Source organism: Staurois parvus, unplaced genomic scaffold, assembly GCF_062004578.1.
Source record: "Staurois parvus isolate SC_StPar_1 unplaced genomic scaffold, SC_StPar_1.0 ptg000179l, whole genome shotgun sequence".
In the NCBI taxonomy this organism is placed as follows: domain Eukaryota; kingdom Metazoa; phylum Chordata; class Amphibia; order Anura; family Ranidae; genus Staurois; species Staurois parvus.
Window position 1 is genome coordinate 5,601,290 of NW_028317975.1, and position 26,211 is coordinate 5,627,500.

The 26,211-nt window shown below is 44.1% G+C and overlaps 1 protein-coding gene across 1 annotated transcript in view; it reads right to left on the bottom strand.

Annotated features, from left to right (window-relative positions):
- LOC149462256 (contactin-associated protein-like 5) overlaps window positions 1-26,211 on the bottom strand; it is a 577,382-nt gene that overhangs the window by 300,328 nt on the left and 250,843 nt on the right. The window contains exons 7-8 of the mRNA XM_089677193.1: window positions 18,322-18,465; window positions 11,015-11,279 (exon numbers count right to left, since the gene is read on the bottom strand). Of these exons, the coding sequence (XP_089533319.1) occupies window positions 11,015-11,279; window positions 18,322-18,465 (409 nt within the window). The remainder of the gene's footprint in view (window positions 1-11,014; window positions 11,280-18,321; window positions 18,466-26,211) is intronic.

Here is a 26,211-nt window from a genome sequence, read left to right on the forward strand (position 1 = left end):
TGAAAAGAAGACATGTGAGGTGACCAAGGTCAGTATGTGTTGCGTCCACCTCCAAGTAAGAGCTCGGGTATAATATATTCTCCTCATTCTCACTTATCTCTGTCCTCGGATAACCGTTTCTCTTCCTTTCCTGTTACCTGGGTATTTCTTCAGCGATACTTGTTCCTTCTACGATCTTTTGCTCAGTTAAATATTCTCAGATTACTCTGACCTTTTCCTGATTTGTTAGCTTATCACGCTGAGACTACCGAAAATGTTAAATAAAAAAAAAAATTACATAAAATTCTTAAATATTTAATATTTTTAGAGGAACTGCTCAGACATGAAATGGGAGAAAGATTGTTAAATAAGATGACCTAAATGGAAAGTGGGACATTAAACTTAAACGGGAATAAAACTTCCCCAAAAAATTGCTAGGAGGTTGGACTTTGTATAAACAAATAGAACCAACGCTTATATCATCAATCAGCAATATATTTTAAATATATTTTAAAAATTTTCTTCCCAAATATATTGACATACACCGCGTTCCAAATTATTATGCAAATTCTATTTAAGTGTCACAAAGATGAAATATTTTGTTTTTCAGTGTAACTCATGGATGGCATTGTGTGTCAGGGCTCTTTTGATCACTGAAAACAATCTGGGACACCTGTGATAATTAGATTGGCCGGTGAGCCCAATTTAAGGAAAAACTACTAAAGGACGGCGTTCCACATTATTAAGCAAAGCACCATTTTCAAGCAATATGGGGAAGAAAAAGGGATCTCTCTGCTGCCGAAAAGAGTGAAATAGTTCAATGCCTTGGACGAGGTATGAAAATATTCTATATTTCACGAAAACGTAAGCGTGATCATCGCACTATGAAGAGATTTGTGGCTGATTCAGAGCACAGACGGGTTGGTGCAGATAAAGGCACATTGAGGAAGATTTCTGCCAGATCCATGCATCGGATCAAGAGAGCAGCTGCTAAAATACCATTATATAGCAGCAAACAGATATTTGAAGCTGCTGGTGCCTCTGGAGTCCCACGGACATCAAGGTGTAGAGTCCTCCAGAGTCTTGTAACTGTGCATAAACCTTCTATTCGGCCACCACTAACCAATGCTCACAAGCAGAAACGGCTGCATTGGGCAGAAAAATACATGAAGACTAATTTTCAAACAGTCCTGTTCACTGATGAGTGCCGTGTAACCCTGGATGGTCCAGATGGTTGGTGGATGGTCACCCTGTTCCAACAAGGCTGCGACGTCAGCAAGGTGGTGGTGGAGTCATGTTTTGGGCCAGAATCATGGGAACAGAGCAGGTCAGCCCCTTTAGAGCCCCCGAAGGTGTAAAGATGACCTCTGCAAAGTATGTGGAGTTTATGACTGACCACTTTCTTCCCTGGTACAGAAGGAAGAACTCTGCTTTCCGTAATAAAATCATCTTCATGCATGACAATGCGCCATCTCATGCTGCAAAGAATACCTCTGCATCAATGGCTGCTATGGGGATAAAAGGAGAGAAAGTCATGGTGTGGCCTCCATCCTCCCCTGACCTCAATCCTATTGAGAACCTTTGGAGCATCCTCAAGCAAAAGATCTATGAGGGTGGGAGGCAGTTTACATCCAAACAGCAGCTCTGGGAGGCTATTCTGACATCTGGCAAACAAACTCAAGCAGAAACTGTCCAAAAACTCACAAGTTCAATGGATGCCAGACTTGTGATCTGCTATCAGATAAGGGCTCCTATGTTACAATGTTTAAAAAGTTAAAATATTGTTAAAAGTTTGATTGAAATAGCTTTTGATTTCAGTAAATCTGCTGCAAACACAACAAATGACAATTTTCAGTTCTTTACAACCTAGAAAGTGTTTTGAAACTTCCTGTGCGGAATAATTTGGAACAAAAATCCTGTTATCATTAGGAGGTTTGTTCAATAAAATGTGAATTGTACTCTTATAGTTGTAACATGAGAATTCTGCCGACTGATATTTACATCAATTATTGAGGGAAACGAGAAAAATATCATTTGCAGAATAATTTGGAACACGGTGTATATTTGAAATACGACTATTTTGGCCGTATTCAATATATTTCAAAATATATATCACCTTCAGAGCTCTGTGTGTGAACAGTGACTCCCGTACACATGTGTGGGAGTGACACCATCGCAGCTGAGGCCAGTTTGATGTAAACCTGGAGGGAAGACCAGGTGAAGATAGAAGCCCTGTCATCGGTGCAGCGCACCGTTGGGGTACAGCCATTTACCTGTCCCTCGGGCCAGCAGTGTCCTCACCACGGCTGGTTTCACCAGCCATCTTCTCTCCCCGGTGCTGGCATCTTCAGTGTGGGCACCCGGCTGAGACAGTTTGCGGCTTCACGGCTGGGTGCCCACTGCGTATGCGCGGGAAGTGCTGCACTTTGTGACGTGTCCCAGAAGACTACGGGGAGGGAGGGTAGGAGGACAACTTCCACTTCCGATCGCCTGGCGGAAGTGGGAGCAGGCACCTGTCAGTTCGGGTGCCCGCTCCCCAAAGGCACCAAAAATGGGGAGCGGGGAACTAAGGCTTAAAATGGAACTTCCCCTTTTGGATGGAGCTCCGCTTTAACGTAAGTCTCTAGTATGCGATGCATCCTGCATAGTCAAGAGTGACCACCATAAGTGACTCTGGGTGACTCTTCATCTCTTCTGACTCTAGTCAATGTTCTCTTGATACCAAGCTCCCCAAAGGCGCCAGTAATGGGGGGCGGATGACAAAGGCTTAAAACGGAACTTCGCCTTTTGGGTGGAGCTCCGCTTTAAGGTAAGTCTCTAGTATGCGATGCATCCTGCACAGTCAAGGATGCCCACCATAAGTGACTCTGGGCGACTCTTCTTCTCTTCTGACTCTAGTCAATATTCTCTTGATACCAGGGGTGGACTGACAACTTATGGGGCCCCCGGGCAATAGGGCATCATGGGGCCCCTGTGTCCTTGCCCAAACTCAAAAAAGCCTATGAAAAAGGTACCAGGGGCATCTCATGGGGCCCCCTACTGACCCCGGGCCCTCGGGCAGTGCCCGAGTTTCCAAATGGTCAGTCCGCCTCTGCTTGATACCAAACTCACCGTCACCTTATGCTCATTTCCAGTTCCTTACCAGAACCTAGGATGGCACTCCTACTATATTGTTCGACTTTCAAAAACTGTGTATGTCAGAAAGTGTTCCACATTGTCCCATCCTGTCCATTTTGAGTATTCATATTCTCAATATATTTTGTCATTCCACTCCAAGGTCCACTCCAAGGTCCACTCCAAGGTCTCGGTCTCATTTCAGGGTCCTAGCCAGAAGTTATCAGTCTTTTGTCTATTGACATGTGTACCCAAGGTGTCAAAAGGTGCTCCATGTAGAGGTCAAGGTAAGAACAGAGGACCCGACACAACCAGCAGCTCCAGAGGGGGCAGCGCTACACTTGGTTGAGAATGGACTAACCCATTGACCTTGCAATAAACCCAAGCTCCTTTTGTCCGACAAGCTCCAGGTGATGGTTTTACAGTTCCGTAATTGTGTGAAAATTGTTCCGCCTGACGTCTGTCAACAATAAAAGCACATTTCTCCCCGGGTCTCTTGAAAGGAAACAAAAAAAAAAAAGAGTTGTCCTACTTCAAATTTCTGCATTGTGTTTTGATTCCAAGCCTATGGCCACACAGGCCCTTCATGTTCCTCTCCCGTGGAGTTTGTCAATATCCATAATAACGGCAGGACATTAAGAGCTGTTCATCAAAGACGTCATCTACGAGAGAGACGTCAAACGTTCACCGATGATCACACTCCCGCAGAGGTTTGGAAAGGTTCCGGTTTTTTGGGAGGCCTATTTAACCTCCAAAGCTCACTTACACCTCGGAGGAGCTAGAGGAGTAAAGGAACATCAAACACCTCTCCGGCTTTATATCTTCCCCTCTTATTATTGACTTAAAATATTTATTTAATGACATGACATCCTGAAACTTCAAAATCTTTCTGAATAACCTGCTACTGGGAAGCATCAACCTTGTAATGCCGGCAAAAACATTTTCAATTTTGGATTCAGCGGAAAACGTTTAGAAACAGTGGAATTTTTTTTTTGTTCTTTGCGATGCAGGATCTTCCCGAGACCGGTCGTTGGTGCTTTCTCTGCTTGTGCAAGGTGACTGGTCTTGTCTCCGCCTCCTTCTGTAGTTGTATGTAGTGGGTGGAGCCTGCTGGATCCTTCCAAAAAGCTCTGCTCTCTCCTTGTGCAGTGTAACTGGTGTTGTGCCCGCCCCCTCTTGTAGTTTTCTGTAGGCAGCCAGTAGTGGGCGGCGTCTGCTTGGTTCCTCCCATAGCTTTGTTCGCTCTCCTTGTGCAGGGTGACTAGTCTCGTCTCTGCCCCCTCCTGTAGCATTCTGCAGTGGGTGGGGCCTGCTTGGTTCCCTCCTACAGCTCTGCTACCTCTCCTTGTGCAGGGTGACTGGTCTCATCTCTGCCCCCTCCTGTAGCATTCTGCAATGGGTGGGGCCTGCTTGGTTTCCTCCTACAGCTCTGCTACCTTTCCTTGTGCAGGGTGACTGGTCTCATCTCCGCCCCCTCTTGTAGTATTCTGCAGTGGGTGGGGACTGCTTGGTCCCTCCTACAGCTCTGCTACATCTCCTTGTGCAGGGTGACTGGTCTCGTCTCCGCCCCCTCCAGCAGTTTTCTGTGGTGGGTGGAGCCTGCTGGATCCCTCCCACAGCTCTGATCTTTAGTTGTGCAGGGTAATTGGTCTTGTCTTCGTCCCCTTCTTGTAGTTTTCTGTAGGCAGCCAGTAGTGGGCGGAGTCTGCTTGGTCCTTCCCATAGCTCTGCTCGCTTTCCTTGTGCAGGGTGACTGTTCTCATCTCCGCCCCCTCCTGTAGCATTTTGCAGTGGGTGGGGCCTGCTTGGTCCCTCTTACAGCTCTGCTACCTCTCCTTGTGCAGGGTGACTGGTCTCATCTCCGCCCCCTCTTGTAGCATTCTGCAGTGGGTGGGGCCTGCTTGGTCCCTCTTACAGCTCTGCTACCTCTCCTTGTGCAGGGTGACTGGTCTCATCTCCACCCCCTCTTGTAGCATTCTGCAGTGGGTGGGGCCTGCTTGGTCCCTCTTACAGCTCTGCTACCTCTCCTTGTGCAGGGTGACTGGTCTCATCTCCGCCCCCTCTTGTAGCATTCTGCAGTGGGTGGGGCCTGCTTGGTCCCTCCTACAGCTCTGCTACCTCTCCTTGTGCAGGGTGACTGGTCTCATCTCCACCCCCTCTTGTAGCATTCTGCAGTGGGTGGAGCTTGCTGGATCCCTCCCACAGCTCTGATCTTTAGTTGTGCAGGGTAATTGGTCTTGTCCCTATCCCCTTCTTGTAGTTTTCTGTAGGCAGGCTGTAATGGGTGGAGGCTGCTTGACCTCTCCCACAGCTCTGCTCCCTCTCCTTGTGCAGGGTGACTGGTCTCATCTCCGCCCCCTCTTGTAGTTTTCTGTGGTGGGTGGAGCTTTCCGGATCCCTCCCACAGCTCTGATCTTTAGCGATAATACATATTTAAAAAAGGATATACATGTGATACTATCACACTTTGAATGACAATTGCGCGGTCATGCAACACTGTACCCATATGAATTTTTTTGCATTGTTTTGAGACAGATAAAACTTTATTTTGGTTGTATTTATTCACCACTGGGATTTCTATTTTTTTTTTTTGCTATATAAATGAAAATGTCCAAAAATTTAGAAAAAAAGGGTTTTTCTTATATAATTTTGCAAATAAATAATATTTCATCATAAATCTTGGCCAAAATGTATTCAGTTATCTTTTTAGTAAAAATAAATAACCCAAATTAGTTTATAACCAAAAATTATATTTTTAAAAAAACATTTTTTACATTTTTATTTTATTTTTTTGATATTATTATTTATGTTTTTTTTTACATACTGTCACCCTAGCAGTACAGGGTCACCATGGTGACCCTGTACTACTTGTGGGGGGTGATGAAGATTTTTTATTTTTTTTGTTTCACACTGCTTTTACATCCATAAAGGCTGTAAAAGAAATCATTTCTCCTTTCTGGCTGCATTCTTGCAGTCATTGAGAAATACTGTGTGAGCTGTGATTGGTCACAGCTGGTCACATGGTACAAGGCTGTTGTGACTAGCCCTGTACCATGTGATCTCTGTGATCATTCACAGATTTCACACGTAGTTAGCAATGATGTCAGAAGTGACATCTTGCTTACTACTCTTCATGTGATCACTGATTGGCCAATCAGTGATCACATGATCGGGACCTCGCACAGAGGTCCCGTACGGCGATTGGTGTTCCACTGTGTCTGGAGGGAGCGCGCACAAGCGGGGGGCGGAGAGGACGTTTATAAATGCCACCCGCCCCTGCACTGCTCTCGTCCGGCCGTTTATATACATGGAAGTGGTTAAGCATCCCCGCAGAAAATAATTTCTTACTTTTCTTTTTATTTTCCTGGGAATAAAAAAGTAAAACTTCATCGCCCTTAACCAGGGGCGGACTGACCATTTGGAAACTCGGGCACTGCCCGAGGGCCCGGGGTCAGTAGGGGGCCCCATGAGGTACCTTTTTCATAGGCTTTTTTGAGTTTGGGCAAGGACACAGGGGCCCCATGATCCCCTATTGCCCGGGGGCCCCATGAGTTGTCAGTCCGCCCCTGCCCTTAACATATAAATCTGTCTAACATTTGGCGGAGGAGCGGCATCAGTGCGTCACTCTGTAATACCGGCTAGCATGTCACATGTCATAAAGGCTGTAAAAGCAATCATTTCTCCTTCTCTCTGTCTGCATTCCTGCAGCCATTGAGAAATACTGTGTGAGCTGTGATTGGTCACAGCTTATCACATGGTACAAGGCTGTTGTGAATAGCCCTGTACCATGTGATCTCGGTGATCATTCACAGATTTCACTAGTAGTAAGCAACGATGTCAGAAGTGACATCTTGCTTACTACTCTTCATGTGATCACTGATTGTCCAATCAGTGATCGGGATCTCGCACATAGGTCCCGTATGACGATCGGTGTTCCACTGTGTCCTCCGGACACAGTGGGCACCAGATTGCGGTGCTGGGCGCTCCCAGGGAGCACGCACAACAGGGTGCGGGGAGGCCATTTATAAACACCAACCCGACCCTGCACTGCCACCGCCCGGCCGTTTATATACAATGGCCGCATGGGAAGTGGTTAACTGCACTTTTCTGTTGCCACGATATGTTCTCTCATGTTGTTTGTTGGTTGTTAGTATGTAAACGATAAAACCCAATAAATATTCTTTAAGAAAAAAAAAAAGCGCAATAAAGTGGTTTCACGCCGATCCCTCACCAATAAAGTCAAGTATTCGCTTATAAATGAGAAAGCACTTCTAGTCAAGGCAGAAAAATGATCAATTTTGTTACCGGTAATTATAACTTCAAGTGAAACTCCACTTCTGTTAAAGAAAAAAAAAATCAATCCTCTTGAAGCTCGTTATACCATTTGCAAGGATCTTAGCAAATCTCCATTGATTTTTACCTGCTTCTGTTCTGGAGATACAGAAAAGGGCCACTCAAGTTACTTCCTGAAACTTTCTGATAGGTGGGAACATACAATATGCCTGGAGAGATCGTACGGCATCCCCCAGTACCCTGGTATGTATGGCTGCATTGTCACCAAGGAAAAAACATGCTGCAGATAACCGAAGGACAATGTGGGAGGGGCCTAAGGTAGTCAGAGAATAAGGTGTCGCTTACTACAAGGGTTTTTTTCAGCGGGAACGTGAGGGAGCGCAGTTTCGGCACCTCCAGCATCGACAAGGGTTGCTGGGGGGTGCTGTAGGGTCTATCGATGCTGGCTGCTGCAGATCTGTTTTCACTGGTGGGGGATCTATTGTCACTGGGGGGGGGGCTTATGTTGCTGGGGGGGCTTATGTTGCTATTGTGATCTTGTGATTTTTTATTTGGGGGGTCTATTTTTTATTGCTGATGGAGGATCTTTTGATGCTGGCTGCTGGGAGATCTATTGTTGATGAGACAAATCTATTGTTGCTGGGACGGATCTATTGTTGCTGGGGGAGGAGTTATTTGTAGCATGGACCTATCGTTGCTGTTGGGGTCTATTGTTGCTGGGGGAAGGGTGTATTTTGTTGTGGTGGATCTATTGTTGCAGGGGATATATTGTTGCTGGGGGAAAGGGGTATTTTGTTGTAGGTCATCTTTTGTTGCTGGGGATCTATTGTTGCTGTGGGATGTCTTTTGTTGCTGGGGGACGGGGTATTTTGTTGCTGGTGATCTATTGTTTCTGGGGGAAGGGGATCTTTTGTTGCTGGTGATCTATTGTTGCTGGGTGAAGGGGGTATTTTGTTGTGGTGGATCTATTGTTGCAGGGGATATATTGTTGCTGGGGGAAAGGGTTTTTTTGTTGTGAGTCATCTTTTGTTGCTGAGGGATCTATTGTTGTGGTGGGAGGTCTATGTTGCTGGGGGACTTGGTATTTTGTTGTTGGTGATCTATTGTTGCTGTAGGAGGGGGTATTTTGTTGCCGGTGATCTATTGTTGCTGGGGGAAGGGGAATTTTGATGTGGTGGATGTATTGTTGCAGGGGATATATTGTTGCTGGGGGAATGGGGTATTTTGTTGTGGGTCATTTTTGTTGCTGGGGGATCTATTGTTGCTGTGGGGTTCTATTGTTGTTGGGGGATGGGTGTTTTGTGGCTGGTGATCTATTGATTCTGGGGGAAGGGGGTATTTTGTTGTGGTGTATCTATTGTTGCAGGGGATATATTGTTGCTGGTGGAAAGGGGTATTTTGTTGTGGGTCACCTTTTGGTGCTGGGGGATCTATTGTTGCTGTGGGAGGTCTATTGTTGCAGCGGGACGGGGTATTTTGTTGCGGTGATCTATTGTTGCTGGGGACGGCAGTATTTTGTTGTGGGGGATCTATTGTTGCTGGGGGTATGGGGTATTGCTATTGCTGCTTAGGGTGGTTTATTGTTGCTAGGGTAGGGCATATTTTGATGCTGGGTATCTATTTGTGCTGGGGGAAGGGGGTACTGTATTGTATTGGTTGAGATCTATGGTTACTGGGGGAAGGGTGTATGTTTTTGTGGGGCATCTGTTGGCCATCTGCTGGGGGGTCTATTGTTGAAGGAGGGATCTATTATTGCTGGGGTGTCTATTTTTTCTGGCTACAGGGGATCTCCTTTAACTGCTTGTCTTGTTATCAGCCCCAGATTCCATAGAGACGGTGCTTGGAGGCGAGTAGGGGGGAAAAGACAAGAGGGGGACTTAAAGAGGTACCTGCACCTATTTTCTGAGAAAAAAAGCCCTGCTTACTACACTTGGCCAATCATGTTTAAGACAAATCCATTTTTTTCCCTCTAATTTCCTTGGCCCCTGATTGGCTGTTCAACGTGAACACCCCTCCCCTTATTTCTTAAAGACACATGCTCACTGCCTGTAGAGCAGGCTAACACATTATAGCATAGTTTATTTATGCTTTAAAGCTGAAGTTCCTCCACCTCCTCATATTGAATATTATTGAAATATTTATGTTTTCATTATGCCCCTCATTTTAAACCATCACTGGGTCTCTGTGCTTCTCTATGCAATGCAGGCAGATCATGGCTGGTGGGAGGGGCCTATAGGGTGCTGTAAGTAGCTTACTGAAAACATCATAGCACCCTTCCTTGGTACTCCTCTTAAGAGCCCTCAGCCGTGGGCTGGCTCTTCGGAGGAGTTATACAAGTATCAAAAATGCCTTGATGGGTAGGGGTCAGTCTGGAGGGATGGGTGATCCAAGGTTGTATTTGCATGCAGAGCACACTATGTAATGCTCACACGTGATCCCGAACCTCTGTGGTTGAAAGAACTGAAATGTAGTGAATGACAGGGATGGGGGCCAGGGGCAGTCAGGCTGGGGAGGAAAAGGCTAGATCAGAGTTGGGCAACTGTGGTCCTCCAGCTGTTGTAGAACTACAAGTCCCATGACGCATTGCAAAACTGACAGTTACAATTATGACTCCCAAAGGCAGAGGCATGATGGAACTTGTAGTTCACCAACAGCTGGAGGGCCACAGTTGCCCACCCCTGGGCTAGATGATGCTGTACGTCCTCCAGACAGGAAATGGGGTGGATGTTGCTTCTAATGCACACTGAGTGGTGAATTCAGAGTAAGCAACTGCAGCCCAGGAGAGGAACCGATACAATTTCAGCCCAGGAGATGAAAAGGTACAACTTCAGCCCAGGAGAGGAACCCGTACAACTTCAGCCCAGGAGAGGAACCGGTATAACTTCAGCTCAGGAGAGTTACCGGTACAACTTCAGCCCAGGAAAGGAACCCGTACAACTTCAGCCCAGGAGAGGAACCCGTACAACTTCAGCCCAGGAGAGGAACCCGTACAACTTCAGCCCAGGAGAGGAACCGGTATAACTTCAGCTCAGGAGAGGAACCGGTACAACTTCAGCCCAGGAGAGGAACCCGTACAACTTCAGCTCAGGAGAGGAACCCGTACAACTTCAGCCCAGGAGAGGAACCGGTATAACTTCAGCTCAGGAGAGGAACCGGTACAACTTCAGCCCAGGAGAGGAACCAGTACGGAACTATAAAGGGAAGGCCAAAGGCAGAAACGGACTGACAACTCATGGGGCCCCCGGGCAATAGGGGATCATGGGGCCCCTGTGTCCTTGCCCAAACTCAAAAAAGCCTATGAAAAAGGTACCAGGGGCATCTCATGGGGCCCCCTACTGACCCTGGGCCCTCGGGCAGTGCCTGAGTTTCCAAATGGTCAGTCCGCCCCTGGCCAAAGGTCATACTTAACTCTATATCAGGGGCGGACTGACCATTTGAGCACTCGGGTACTGCCCGAGGGCCCGGGGTCAGTAGGGGGCCCCATGAAATGCCCGTTACCTTTTTATAGGCTTTTTTGGGTGTGCTTTGAGTTTGGGCAAGGACACAGGGGCCCCATGATCCCTATTGCCCGGGGGCCCCATGAGTTGTCAGTCCGCCCCTGCTCCACATATGCCCCCGAAAACATTACCTGCGGTTATTGGAAGTATGTTGACCAACTCCTTCTGAATCATCAGCAGCAACTTCCCAGAATACATCTGGAGCAGGAGCATTCCGGAATCCCCAGACAGCTTGGTGGACAACAGAAGACCATCGCTGTTCCACGTCCGGAACTGGAAGCTGACCGCCAGGTCGTCCATCTGGGGGGTGCCGGGCAGGAGGAGATAGCTGGTGCTGGGGCTGGTGAAGGTGATGGGAACGATGTGGGGCTCGGAGCAGGAAAACGTGATGTTCCCCTGGAGAAGACAAACACAATCATGATAAGCCCACATGCCAACTATCTCGCTACAACAACTTTTAATGAACCACAAAGAGAATTCCTCAGCCAAGCCCTGAAATTTCCAAACGCGGCAAAGCATACCCTGGAGAGACGCGTACTCCAAGTGTATTAGATGTATTTTTAAAGCGCAGTCCCTGGTCGATTTATTAGCGGTTTGCATGGCGATTACCTCTAGGTAAACCCAAAATGTGAAGGCAGCTCCTGAGACTGACAACTCTTATGAAAAGACTGAGGATTTACAGCGTATTCGATGCCTACGGGCAATGCCGATGAGGCACTTCTGCACAGAGCGATTTCCACGGGGAAACCACATTATATATTCAGTAAGTGCACATTTTTAGCGAGTTCTGCAAAGTTTACGCAAAAGTCGTTTTTGATGTGATTCGCACAGTTTGACTTGTTTTTCCATAGGTGAAAAAGTTGGTTCTGATGGATCTAATGTAAGGTGCTTTTTCCTTCAAAGAATCAGATCCGTGATTGAAATATAGTATGGGTGGACTCTGTTCTGGTCCTAGGCTGCTTCCTCTCTGGTAGCAACAAAGGAAATGCTCACCAGTTGGCAAGTTCTTGGATGTACAGAGGAGCACCTGGTATGAAAGTTCATCTCACTTGAAGGACGTTTTTGAAACCTTTCATGGTTAGGAGCATCAGATACAGCCAAACATAGGCTGTGTCTGATGATCATAACCATTAAATGTTTCAAAAGGTTCTTGAAACGTTTGTATCTACCAAAAATGGTTTGTCCTTTAAAGAAGTAGATCCATGGTTTGAAATATATTACGGGTGGACCTTCTTCTGGTCCTAGGCTGCTACCTCTCTGATAGACAAAAAAAAAGGTTGTCAGACGGAAAATTCTTGGATGTGTACAGAGGAGCACCTGGCACAAAAGTTCATCTCACTTGAAGGACTTTTTGAAACCTTTGATGGTTAGGAGCATCAGATACAGTATAGCCATACATAGGCTGTATCTGATAGACAGAAAAAAAAGGTTGTCAGGCGGAAAATTCTTGGATGTGGACGGAGGAGCACCTGGCACAAAAGTTCATCTCCCTTGAAGGACGTTTTGAAACCTTTCATGGTTAGGAGCATCAGATACAGTCAAACATAGGCTGTGTCTGATGATCATAACCAATAAATGTTTCAAAAGGTTCTTGAAACGTTTGTATCTACCAAAAATGTTTTGTCCTTTAAAGAAGTAGATCCATGGTTTGAAATATATTACGGGTGGACCTTCTTCTGGTCCTAGGCTGCTACCTCTCTGATAGACAAACAAAAAAGGTTGACAGACAGAAAATTCTTGGATGTGTACAGAGGAGCACCTGGTACAATAGTTCTTCTCACTTGAAGGACTTTTTTGAAACTTTTCATGGTTAGGAGCATCAGATACAGCCACACATAGGCTGTACCTGATGCTTGTAACCATTAAATGTTTCAAAAGGTTCTTGAAACGTTTTTTATCTACCATAAAATGGTTTGTCCTTTAAAGAAGTAGATCCATGGTGTGAAATATATTACGGGTGGGCCTTCTTCTGATCCAAGGCTGCTACCTCTCTGATAGACAAAAAAAAAGGTTGTCAGATGGCAAATCCATGGATGTGTATGGAGGAGCACCTGGTACAAAACTTCATGTCACTTGAAGGACTTTTTGAAACACTCAGAGCATCAAATATAAAATATATCAAATACCTTCTTTAGGGCTTGGGCAGTCAATGGTAGTAAAATCTTGAATGAATGGAACTTGACTCCTCAAGACCCCCCCCCCCCCTTCCTGAAATGCATTGGCTGTATTTGATGCTCTTATCCAAGAAATGTTTCACTAATGGCTAACCATTAAATGTTTCGAAAGGTTCTTGAAATGTTTGTATCTACCTAAAATGGTTTGTTTTTTAAAGAAGTAGATCCATGGCTTGAAATATATTACGGGTGGACCTTCTTCTGGTCCTAGGCTGCTACCTCTCTGATAGATAAAAGAAATACTTGTCAGATAGTAGTCTTGGATGTATACGGAGGAGCACCCGACACAAAAGTTCATCTTTCTTGAAGGACTTTTTGAAACCTTTCATGGTTAGGAGCATCAGATACAGCCAAACATAGGCTGTGTCTGATGCTCATAACCATTAAATGTTTCAAAAGGTTCTTAAAACGTTTGTATCTACCAAAAATGGTTTGTCCTTTAAAGAAGTAGATCCGTGGTTTGAAATATATTACGGGTGGACCTTCTTCTGGTCCTAGGCTGCTACCTCTCTGATAGACAAAAAAAATGGTTGTCAGGCGGAAAATTCTTGGATGTGTACGGAGGGGCACCTGGCACAAAAGTTCATCTCCCTTGAAGGACGTTTTGAAACCTTTAATGGCTAGGAGCTTTAGATACAGCCAAACATAAGCTTTATCTGATGCTCATAACCATTAAATGTTTCAAAAAGATTCTTGAAACATTTGTATCTACCGTAAAATGGTTTGTCCTTTAAAGAGGCAGATCCATGGTTTGAAATATATTACGGGTGGACCTTCTTCTGGTCCTAGGCTGCTACCTCTCTGATAGACAAACAAAAAAGGTTGACAGACAGAAAATTCTTGGTTGTGTACGGAGGAGCACCTGGTACAAAAGTTCATCTCACTTGAAGGACTTTTTGAAACCTTTAATGGCTAGGAGCATCAGATACAGCCAGACATAGGCTTTATCTGACGCTTGTAACCATTAAATGTTTCAAAAGGTTCTTGGAACGTTTGTATCTACCGTAAAATGGTTTGTCCTTTAAAGAGGCAGATCCATGGTTTGAAATATATTACGGGTGGACCTTCTTCTGGTCCTAGGCTGCTACCTCTCTGATAGACAAACAAAAAAGGTTGACAGACAGAAAATTCTTGGTTGTGTACGGAGGAGCACCTGGTACAAAAGTTCATCTCACTTGAAGGACTTTTTGAAGTCTTTGATGGTTAGGAGCATCAGATACAGCCAGACATAGGCTTTATCTGACGCTTGTAACCATTAAATGTTTCAAAAGGTTCTTGGAACGTTTGTATCTACCGTAAAATGGTTTGTCCTTTAAAGAAGTAGATCCATGGTGTGAAATATATTACGGGTGGACCTTCTTCTGGTCCTAGACTGCTACCTCTCTGATAGACAAAAAAAAGGTTGTCAGATGGAGGAGAGTGGAGGGAAGTAGGTGAAGACGGCGAAGGTCCGCTTGAACTCTTGGACGTTTGACCCTCTAAGTGGATTGTATGTCCATTTTTACTAGCAATGGCGGCGATCAGTGACTTATAGTAGGACTGACACTGGGGGGGGGGACTGACTTGGTTTCACTGACATCTCCAGTGACAGCAATACAGTGATCAGCTAAAAAAAAAGCACTGACACTGTACTAATGGCACTGGGCAGGAAGGAGTTAACATGAGGGGCAATCAAGTGGTTAACTGTGTGCTGGGTGTGTTTTACTATGTCAGCACACTGCTTTGTATGGCTCTGCTATGCATCCAAAATAACGAAACGAAATTCGGCCAAAATTCTAATCAATTCGAATTCAAAAACAAATTTGAAATTTAAAAAAAAAAATGTAAATTAGAAAACGAAACTAGAATAAAGTAGAAGAGAAAATAAAGGAATAGGATACAAAAGAAAAGAATAGAGTAAAACAGAACAAAATGGAATAGAAAATAAAGGAATATAAAAGAAATGAATAGAATCAATTAGGGTAGAATAGAAAAGATTAGAATAAAATAGAAAGTCAAAGAAGAGAATAGAAACAATAGAAGAGAAGAGAATGAAATAGAAAGACTATAGCTGTCTTCTAAAATTTGAATTTAGAAAAGGATGAGTTCAAATTTGAATAGAATGCATTATAATATAATATAAAATAATGGAATAGAATAGAAAAGAGGAGAAAAGAACATAATACAGAAGAATAGAATAGAAAAGAATAGAGTAGAACAGAACAAAATAGAATAGAAAATAAAGGAATAGGAAATAGAATAGAAAATAAAATAAAATAGAATACAAAAGAAAAGACTAGAGTAAAATAGAACAAAATAGAATAGAAAATAAAGGAATAGAAAAGAAAAGAATAGAATAGAATAAATTAGGGTAGAATAGAAAAGATTAGAATAGAATAGAAAATCAAAGAATAGAATCGAAAAGATTAGGATAGAATAGAAAATTAAAAAGAAAATAGAATAGAAAAAAAATATTTATAAACACATGCAGTATATTCGAGATGTAATTTTAAACATATTTTTCATATATTTTGTAATAAAAACGCATTTCAACATACAGTATATATATATATATATATATATATATATATATATATATATATTTATTTATTGAAATATATTTTGAAATATATTGAATATGGCCACAATTTTAATTTTGTATATGTAATTGTTAATTTCAATATATCTGGGAAGAATATTTTTTTAAATATATTTCAAATATATAAAAAAAAATAGAATAGAAAATAAAGGAATAGGAAATAGGATAAAATGGAAAATAGAAAATAGAATAGAATACAAAAGAAAAGACTAGAGTAAAACAGAACAAAATAGAATAGAAAATAAAGGAATAGAAAAGAAAAGAATAGAATAGAATCAATTAGGGTAGAATAGAAAAGATTAGAATAGAAAACCTAAGAATAGAATCAAAAAGATTAGAATAGAAAATTAAAAAGAAAATAGAATAGAAAAACAAATTTTTATAAACACATGCACTATATTCGAGATGTATTTTTTTAAAAAAAATTTAAAATTTTGTAATAAAAACGCATTTCAACATGCAGTGTATATATATACATATTTATTGAAATATATTTTGAAATATATTGAATATGGCCACAATTTAAATTTTGTAATATATTGATAAATATATTTGTAATTGTTAATGTCAATATATCTGGGAAGAATATTTTTTTAAATATATTTCAAATATATAAAAAACAAATAGGATAGAAAATAAAGGAATAGGAAATAGGATAAAATAGAAAATAGAATAGAATACAAAAGAAAAGACTAGAGTAAAACAGAACAAAATAGAATAGAAAATAAAGGAATAGAAAAGAAAAGAATCAATTAGGGTAGAATTGAAAAGATTAGAATAGAAAACCAAAGAATAGAATCGAAAAGATTAGAATAGAATAGAAAATTAAAAATAAAATAGAATAGAAAAACAAATATTTTTAAAGACATACAGTATATTCGAGATATATTTTAAAAAACATTTTTCATATATTTTGTAATAAAAACGCATTTCAACATGCAGTGTATATATATATATATATATATATATATATATATATATATATATATATATTTATAGAAATATATTTTGAAATATATTGAATATGGCCACAATTTTAATTTTGTAGTATATATATATATATATATATATATATAGATAGATAGATAGATAGATATATTTGTAATTGTTAATGTCAATATATCTGGGAAGAATATTTTTTGAAATATATTTCAAATATATAAACAAAAAATAGGATAGAAAATAAAGGAATAGGAAATAGGATAAAATAGAAAATAGAATAGAATACAAAAGAAAAGACTAGAGTAAAACAAACAGAATAGAATAGAAAATAAAGCAATAGAAAAGAAAAGAATCAATTAGGGTAGAATCGAAAAGATTAGAATAGAAACCCAAAGAATAGAATCGAAAAGATTAGAATAGAAAATTAAAAATAAAATAGAATAGAAAAACAAATATTTTTAAAGACATGCAGTATATTTGAGATGTATTTTTAAAAATATTTTACATATATTTTGTAATAAAAATGCATTTCAACATGCAGTGTATATATATATATATATTTATAGAAATATATTTTGAAATATATTGAATATGGCCACAATTTTAATTTTGTAGTATATATATATATATATATATATAGATAGATAGATAGATATATAGATAGATATATTTGTAATTGTTAATGTCAATATATCTGGGAAGAATATTTTTTGAAATATATTTCAAATATATAAACAAAAAATAGGATAGAAAATAAAGGAAAAGGAAATAGGATAAAATAGAAAATAGAACAGAATACAAAAGAAAAGACTAGAGTAAAACAGAACAGAATAGAATAGAAAATAAAGCAATAGAAAAGAAAAGAATCAATTAGGGTAGAATCGAAAAGATTAGAATAGAAAATTAAAAATAAAATAGAATAGAAAAACAAATATTTTTAAAGACATGCAGTATATTTGAGATGTATTTTTAAAAATATTTTACATATATTTTGTAATAAAAACGCATTTCAACATGCAGTGTGTGTATATATATATATATATATATATATATATATATATATATATATAAACATATGTATTGAAATATATTGAATATGGCCACAATTTTAATTTTGTTATATATATATATATAATTTGTAATTGTCAATATATTTGGGAAGAATATTTTTTAAAATATATAAAAAAAATAGGATAGAAAATAAAGGAATAGGAAATAGGATAAAATAGAAAATAGAATAGAATACAAAAGAAAAGACTAGAGTAAAACAGAACAAAATAGAATAGAAAATAAAGGAATAGAAAAGAAAAGAATCAATTAGGGTAGAATTGAAAAGATTAGAATAGAAAACCAAAGAATAGAATCGAAAAGATTAGAATAGAATAGAAAATTAAAAATAAGATAGAATAGAAAAACAAATATTTATAAACACATGCAGTACATTCGAGATGTATTTTTAAAAATATTTTTCATATATTTTATAATAAAAACGAATTGCAACATGCGGTATATACATATATATTTATTTATTGAAATATATTTTGAAATATATTGAATATGGCCAAAATTTTAATTTTCGAATGTATTTATATATATATTTATTTGTACAGTAATTGTAATTATCAATATATTTGGTAACAGTATTTTTTAAATGTATTTCAAATATATTTTTCCTCCACGTGGGAGACTTTCAGGAAGCGGAGAGCATTTACAACGATCGCCAAGCAGCCAGCGCCTCCCTTACCACCACGTAGATCTGCGGTTTGCGTCTTTTGGCCAGATCAATGACGTTCACTCCGTTGTAGTAAAGGTTCTCGATGCAGCCGTGAAAGTTCCTCTTCAGAAACGTGCCGGGCTTCCCGGGGACTGGAATTCCTCCAAAGCTGAACTTTGGAAAAAAAAAACAAAAATCAACACTTGGCTCATTCTTGTACTTCATGCCGCATTAAAAAAAAATGCAAGATCATAAATCAGATGATGGAGAAGATTTACCGCCTAACAAAAGTAACAGAGCCAAAACTATGCGTTTTAAAACAAACAGCCAGGCTCGATGTCAAAACAAATCGTCCTTCGGAGGTTAAATTAAGATGAAAATCTGGCCAGAGCTTTTGTTTCAAATCCATAGAGTGGGGGGAGGGGGAGGTATCAGAACCAGCAATAGGAAATCATGTGCACACCTGCCCTAATCAGGAAAGCTTAAGTTGACTGCTTGACAATTTAGTCGAGGTTCACATTTCTGCGTTTTCTGCTGCATTTTCCAGAAACGCACAGCAGTCCATTTCACATGATTTCCTATGGGACAGGTTCACATCTCCGCGTTTTCACCCCGGTGCGTTTTTTGGAAAGGGTCAGGGACTTTTTTGAATGCAAAAAGTTGCGTTTTTGGTTCTATAGACTTCAATGGAATCGTTGCAGAAAAGAATGTAGTTTGTAGGACGGCAGGAACAGTCCACCTCTGGACTTGGGGGAGCGCAGTTTTCAGAAGGATCGGAGGATGGGGTAAGTATAGCGTTTCCCTAAACCCCTGGACAAAACAAGCACTTAATCCATGGGGGGCGGGGAGGAGCCCCACCAAATGGAGACATAAAAGTTGCGACTGGAGTTCTACTTTCATTATGGAAACAGGGACACCTCTGAATGAAGCAAGGAAGATGTCCCAGACACTACACACCAGCAAGCCTAACAGTTGCTTGAGTAGAAGAAGACTCCGCCCAGCTCTGTCCAGGCCACTCCCCTCTTACACATTTCACCTTACCCAAGGGGCTTGGTCATGACTGAGCCCCATGGGTGGGGTGAAAGGCATTGGGGGAGGGGCATGCGGTTCTGTTTGAATACCACAATGTGGTTTCAATGAGATTTTAGCACACGTGCAATTTTGGATATCTCCCCCTCCCCCTTCTCTCTCCCCTCCTCTATCTCTCCCTCCCCCCCTCTCTCTCTCTCTCTCTCTCTCTCTCTTACCCTCCCTCCTCTCCCTCCCCCCTCTCTCTCTTCCTCCCCCCCTCCCCTACTCTTCCTCCCTATCTCCCCCTCCCCCCCCTCCCTACTCTTCCTCCCTCCCTCCCTCCCCCTCTCTCTCCCCCACTCTTCCTCCCTCCCTTTCTCTCCCTCCCCCCTCGCTCTCACCCTCACCCTCTCCCCCCTCTCTCTCTCACTCTCTTCCTCCCCGCCCTCTCCCTATCTTCCCTCCCCCTTTCTCTCTCCCCTCTCTCTCTCCCCCCTCCCTCCCCCCTCTCTCTCCTCCCTGTCCCTCCCTCTCTATCCCCCCCTCTCTCTCCCCCACTCTTCCTCCCTCCCTCCCTCTCTCTCTCCCCCACTCTTCCTCCCTCCCTCCCCCTCTCTCCCCCTCTCTCACCCCACCTCTCCCTCCCTCCTCCTATCTCCCCTCCCCCTTTCACTCTCCCTCCTTCTCTCTCTCTCCCCTCCCTCCCCCTCTCTCTCCCTCCTTCTCTCTCTCTCTCCCCCCTCTCTCTCCCTCCCTCCCTCTCTCCCCCCCCTCTCTCCCTCCCTCCCTCCTTCTCTCTCTCTCCCTTCCCCCCTCTCCCCTACCCCCCCCCTCTCTCTCTCTCTCTCTCTCTCTCTCTCTCTCTCTCGTTTTCTCCCTCTCTCTTTTTACATATATTTTGTAAATGCATTCCAAAAATGTAGATTTGTATTTTTAAAGACATGCAGTATATTTGAAATATATTTTGTAATAAAAACACATTTCAACATGCAGTACATATAAATATTTTTATTGAAATATATTGAATATGATCAAAATTGTAGCATTTCAAATGTAGGTCAATATATTCTCGAAGAATATTTTTTAAATATATTTCACATATATTTTTCTTCCATGTGGGTGTGTCACATACAAAATTGGAACTACCACTGTTTTATTCTCTAGGGTCTCTGCATTCTGAAAATATATCAAGTTTTTTAACTGATCTTCAGGCCTAATATATATATATATATATATATATATATATATATATATACTGTATATATCTATATTTATAAATATCAATACATTTTAATAAATATAAATAAATATTACATATATTTATTTAAAAATATTCTGAAATATATTGAATACGGCCAAAATTGTAGCATATCAAATATATGTGTCAATATATTTGGGAAGAATATTTTTAAAATATATTTCAAATTTTATATAGTTATATAGTATAACTTTGTTGTTGTTTATTTTGTTGTTTGTTTGGGTTTTTAACTGGATACCCACTTTACACCGCGAATGGATGTCCATCCATACAATCACCATTTTCTCTTTCACTGGTTATAATTGCCTGTAGGTTAAAAACTAAAGAAAAAAAAAAAAAAAACCTGACAATCATTTTCTTCACGCCACCGAAATACGCAAAGGTCACCGTCAATACGAAAATAAAACTCGCTGATTTTCTGCCATTTTGCGCTGCCTGTAAAAGTCAAACCCCAAATACGGTGCGGATGAGTTGGTGGCGACGCGATTAGTTTAATGCGCTATAAACTTTCGAACATCTTATGTTCTTTATTGCGCGGAGAATTGTGAAATGCTAGCCGGTATTACAGAGTGACGCACTGACGCCGCTCCTCCGCCAAATGTTAGACAGATTTATACGTTAAGGGCGATGAAGTTTTACTTTTTTATTGCCAGGAAAATAAAAAGAAAAGTAAGAAATCATTTTCTGCGGGGATGCTTAACCACTTCCCGTCCGGCCCATGTATATAAACGGACGGACGGTGGCAGTGCAGGGGCGGGTGGCCATTTATAAACTTCCTCCCCACCCCCTGCTTGTGCCCTCCCTGGGAGCATGCAGCACCGCGTTGCAGTGCCTGCTGTTTCACCGATCGTCGGACGGGACCTCTGTACGAGGTCCCGATCATGTGATCGCTGATTGGCCAATCAGTGATCACATGCAGAGTAGTAAGCAAGATGTCACTTCTGACATCATTGCTTACTACGTGTGAAATCTGTGAATGATCACAGAGGTCACATGGTACAAGGCTATTCACAACAGCCTTGTACCATGTCACAAGCTGTGACCAATTACAGCTCACACAGTGTTTCTCAATGGCTGCAAGAATGCAGCCAGAGAGAAGGAGGAATGATTGCTTTTTTTCAAAAAGTTTGGACTTTTTCATTCATATAGCAAAAAATAAAAAAATGCCAGTGCTGAATAAATACCACCAAAGTAAAGTTTTATCTGTCTCAATAAAATGCTAAAACATGCATATGGGTACAGTGTTGCATGACCGCGCAATTGTCATTGAAAGTGTGATAGTGCTGAAAGCTGAAAATTGGCCTGGACTGGAAGGGGGTGAAAGTGTCCGGACTGGAAGGGGGGGAAAGTGTCCGGACTGGAAGGGGGGGAAAGTGTCCGGACTGGAAGGGGGTGAAAGTGTCCGGACTGGATTGGGGTGAAAGTGTCCGGACTGGAAGGGGGTGAAAGTATCCAGACTGGAAGGAGGTGAAAGTGTCCGGACTGGAAGGGGGGAAAGTATCCGGACTGGAAGGGGGGAAAGTATCCGGACTGGAAGGGGGTGAAAGTATCCGGACTGGAAGGGGGTGAAAGTGTCCGGACTGGAAGGGGGGAAAGTATCCGGACTGGAAGGGGGGAAAGTATCCGGACTGGAAGGGGGTGAAAGTATCCGGACTGGAAGGGGGTGAAAGTGTCCGGACTGGAAGGGGGGGAAAGTGTCTGGACTGGAAGGGGGGAAAGTGTCCGGACTGGAAGGGGTGAAAGTGTCCGGACTGGAAGGGGGTGAAAGTGTCCGGACTGGAAGGGGGTGAATAGTCCGGACTGGAAAGGGGTGAAAGTGTCCGGACTGGAAGGGGGTGAAAGTTTCTGGACTGGAAGGCGGTGAAAGTGTCCGGACTGGAAGGCGGTGAAAGTGTCCAGACTGGAAGGGGGTGAAAGTGTCCGGACTGGAAGGGGGTGAAAGTGTCCGGACTGGAAGGGGGTGAAAGTGTCCGGACTGGAAGGGGGTGAAAGTGTCCGGACTGGAAGGGGGTGAAAGTGTCCGGACTGGAAGGGGGTGAAAGTGTCCGGACTGGAAGGGGGTGAAAGTGTCCGGACTGGAAGGGGGGAAAGTGTCCGGACTAAAAGGGGGTGAAAGTGTCCGGACTGGATTGGGGTGAAAGTGTCCGGACTGGAAGGGGGTGAAAGTGTCCGGACTGGAAGGGGGTGAAAGTATCCAGACTGGAAGGAGGTGAAAGTGTCCGGACTGGAAGGGGGTGAAAGTGTCCGGACTGGAAGGGGGGGAAAGTATCCGGACTGGAAGGGGGTGAAAGTGTCCGGACTGGAAGGGGGGGAAAGTGTCCGGACTGGAAGGGGGGGAAAGTGTCCGGACTGGAAGGGGGTGAATAGTCCGGACTGGAAGGGGGTGAAAGTGTCCGGACTGGAAGGGGGTGAAAGTGTCTGGACTGGAAGGGGGTGAAAGTGTCCGGACTGGAAGGCGGTGAAAGTGTCCAGACTGGAAGGGGGTGAAAGTGTCCGGACTGGAAGGGGGTGAAAGTGTCCGGACTGGAAGGGGGGGAAAGTGTCCGGACTGGAAGGGGGGGAAAGTGTCCGGACTGGAAGGGGGTGAAAGTGTCCGGACTGGAAGGGGGTGAAAGTGTCCGGACTGGAAGGGGGGAAAGTGTCTGGACAGGAAGGGGGTGAAAGTGTCCGGACTGGAAGGGGGGGAAAGTGTCTGGACAGGAAGGGGGTGAAAGTGTCCGGACTGGAAGGGGGGGGAAAGTGTCTGGACAGGAAGGGGGTGAAAGTGTCCGGACTGGAAGGGGGGGAAAGTGTCTGGACTGGAAGGGGGTGAAAGTGTCCGGACTGGAAGGGGGGGGAAAGTGTCTGGACAGGAAGGGGGTGAAAGTGTCCGGACTGGAAGGGGGGAAAGTGTCTGGAGAGGAAGGGGGTGAAAGTGTCCGGACTGGAAGGGGGGGGGAAAGTGTCTGGACAGGAAGGGGGTGAAAGTGTCCGGACTGGAAGGAGGGGAAAGTGTCTATTGTAAACTAGGCCACAGCCTGTACGAAAGCCTTTCCCCTGCCAGCCTGGTGCAGAGAAGAGCCCTTGCTCTGCATGTGGAAACAGTGGTCTCTGAGCAGAGGTCCACCATGCCCCTTGCTGTGTCAAACCCATAGTTCTGCATTGGTGATTGGAAAGCTCTAGCTCATACTCAGAGGCTGGTCCGACTGCTACAGAGAGACCGCTGCTTCCACTACAGAAAACTTTTTAACAGATCATCTCATGCATTTGAAATGTTAGTTCCTCAAATTTGACTCTGGTAATACGTTTCTGAGCTGCCTTCAGACTGGGAGATGGAAATGCAGCACTAGGGCTGAATTCATATGGCAGGAAGCACGCTGATAGGAGGAGAGAGCAAGGAGAAGACCTGGCCATCGATTGCTTCTTCATTGGCCGGTCACAGGATGGGGACAGGGAGATGATAAACTTTGGTACCTAACTGCAGCTGAGATGGCAGGTCACCACCCTGGCTGTGCTGTGTGCAGAGCTGCGTAAATCTCCAGAACGGATGGACAGCAATACATGAAAAGGTATTTCGCCCCTGGAGTTCCTTTTTTAAAAAGAAGTGTCCATTATGTCAGGGGGAGACTGACAACTCATGGGCCCCCCAGGCAATAGGGGATCATGGGGCCCCTGTGCCCTTGCCCAAACTCAAAAAAGCCTATAAAAAAAGGTACCAGGGGCATCTCATGGGGCCCCCTACTGACCCCGGGCCCTCGGGCAGTGCCCGAGTTTCCAAGTGGTCAGTCTGCATTATGTACAATTACATGGAATGATGCCGCTAAGAAATTAGCTGGTAATACATATACTGTATATCAATCGCCAAATGCTCATATTTGGAATGGTATGATGGCAGTGAAGCCAATGGTTGTCTCAGCCAATGAGGAGGGAGAGTATCCTGGAGAGCCAAAGCTCTTGTGCACATTGCTGGATCGCAATGGGGCTCTGTTAAGTATTGAGCATAGAATACAATGCTAAAGACCCATATTAAGAAAAAAACGTCCGTATTTACTAATAAATCACATTTCTGAGCTCCGTGCTGGCCAAACAATATTCCCTGTTATGTCAATTCCAGCAGATATTTCCCTTTTATCACCCATCAAGGGCCCAGAGATAGAACCTGAACTGCAGCCATCATCGTTAGTGGGCTGGCGATGGTGGGCTGGCCATAGCGGGCTGCTGATTGAGGGCTGGCGATGGCAGGCTGGCGATGAAGGGCTGGCGATGGCAGGTTGGTGATGGCAGGCTGGCGATGGAGGGCTGGTGATGGCAGGCTGGTGATGGAGGGCTGGCGGTGGAGGGCTGGCGATGGAGGGCTGGCGATGGCAGGCTGGCGATGGCAGGCTGGCGATGGAGGGCTGGCGATTGGCAGGTTGGTGATGGCAGGCTGGTGATGGAGGGCTGGCGATGGAGGGCTGGCGATGGCAGGCTGGTGATGGAGGGCTGGCGGTGGAGGGCTGGCGATGGAGGGCTGGTGATGGCAGGCTGGTGATGGAGGGCTGGCGGTGGAGGGCTGGCGATGGAGGGCTGGTGATGGCAGGCTGGTGATGGAGGGCTGGCGATGGAGGGCTGGTGATGGCAGGCTGGTGATGGAGGTCTGGCGATGGAGGGCTGGTGATGGCGGGCTGGTGATGGAGGGCTGGCGATGGTGGGCTGGCGATGGCAGGCTGGTGATGGAGGGCTGGCGATAGCGGGCTGGCGATGGCAGGCTGGCGATGGAGGGTTGGTGATGGCAGGCTGGCGATGGAGGGCTGGCGATGGCAGGCTGGCAATGGCAGGCTGGTGATGGAGGGCTGGCGATGGCAGGCTGGTGATGGAGGGCTGGCGATGGCAGGCTGGTGATGGAGGGCTGGCAATGGAGGGCTGGCGATGGCAGGCTGGTGATGGAGGGCTGGCGATGGCAGGCTGGTGATGGAGGGCTGGCGATGGCAGGCTGGTGATGGAGGGCTGGCGATGGCAGGCTGGTGATGGAGGGCTGGCGATATCGGGCTGGCCATGGCAGGCTGGTGATGGAGGGCTGACGATGGCAGGCTGGTGATGGAGGGCTGGTGATGGAGGGCTGGCGATGGCAGGCTGGTGATGGAGGGCTGGTGATGGCGGGCTGGCGATGGTGGGCTGGCGATGGAGGGCTGGCGATGGCGGGCTAGTGATGGCAGGCTGGTGAAGGCAGGGCTGGCGATGGAATACTGGTGATGGAGGTCTGGTGATGGTGGGCTGGCGATGGAAGACTGGTGATGGAGTGCTGGGCGATGGAGGGCTGGTGATGGCGGGCTGGCGATAATGGGCTGGCGATGACGGGCTGGCGATGACGGGCTGGCAATGGTGGGCTGGCGATGGCGTGGGACTTCATTAGAAAATCTATCGCTACAAATCAAATGCTAATAACACCGGACCGCACCGCAAATCTGCTCCCCAGTATTACCTGGGGTATAACATGATACTGTGATGGCTGGTGATGGCAGGCTGGTGATGGAGGGCTGGCGATGGAGGGCTGGTGATGGCAGGCTGGTGATGGAGGTCTGGCGATGGAGGGCTGGCGATGGCAGGCTGGTGATGGAGGGCTGGCGATAGCGGGCTGGCGATGGCAGGCTGGCGATGGAGGGTTGGTGATGGCAGGCTGGCGATGGAGGGCT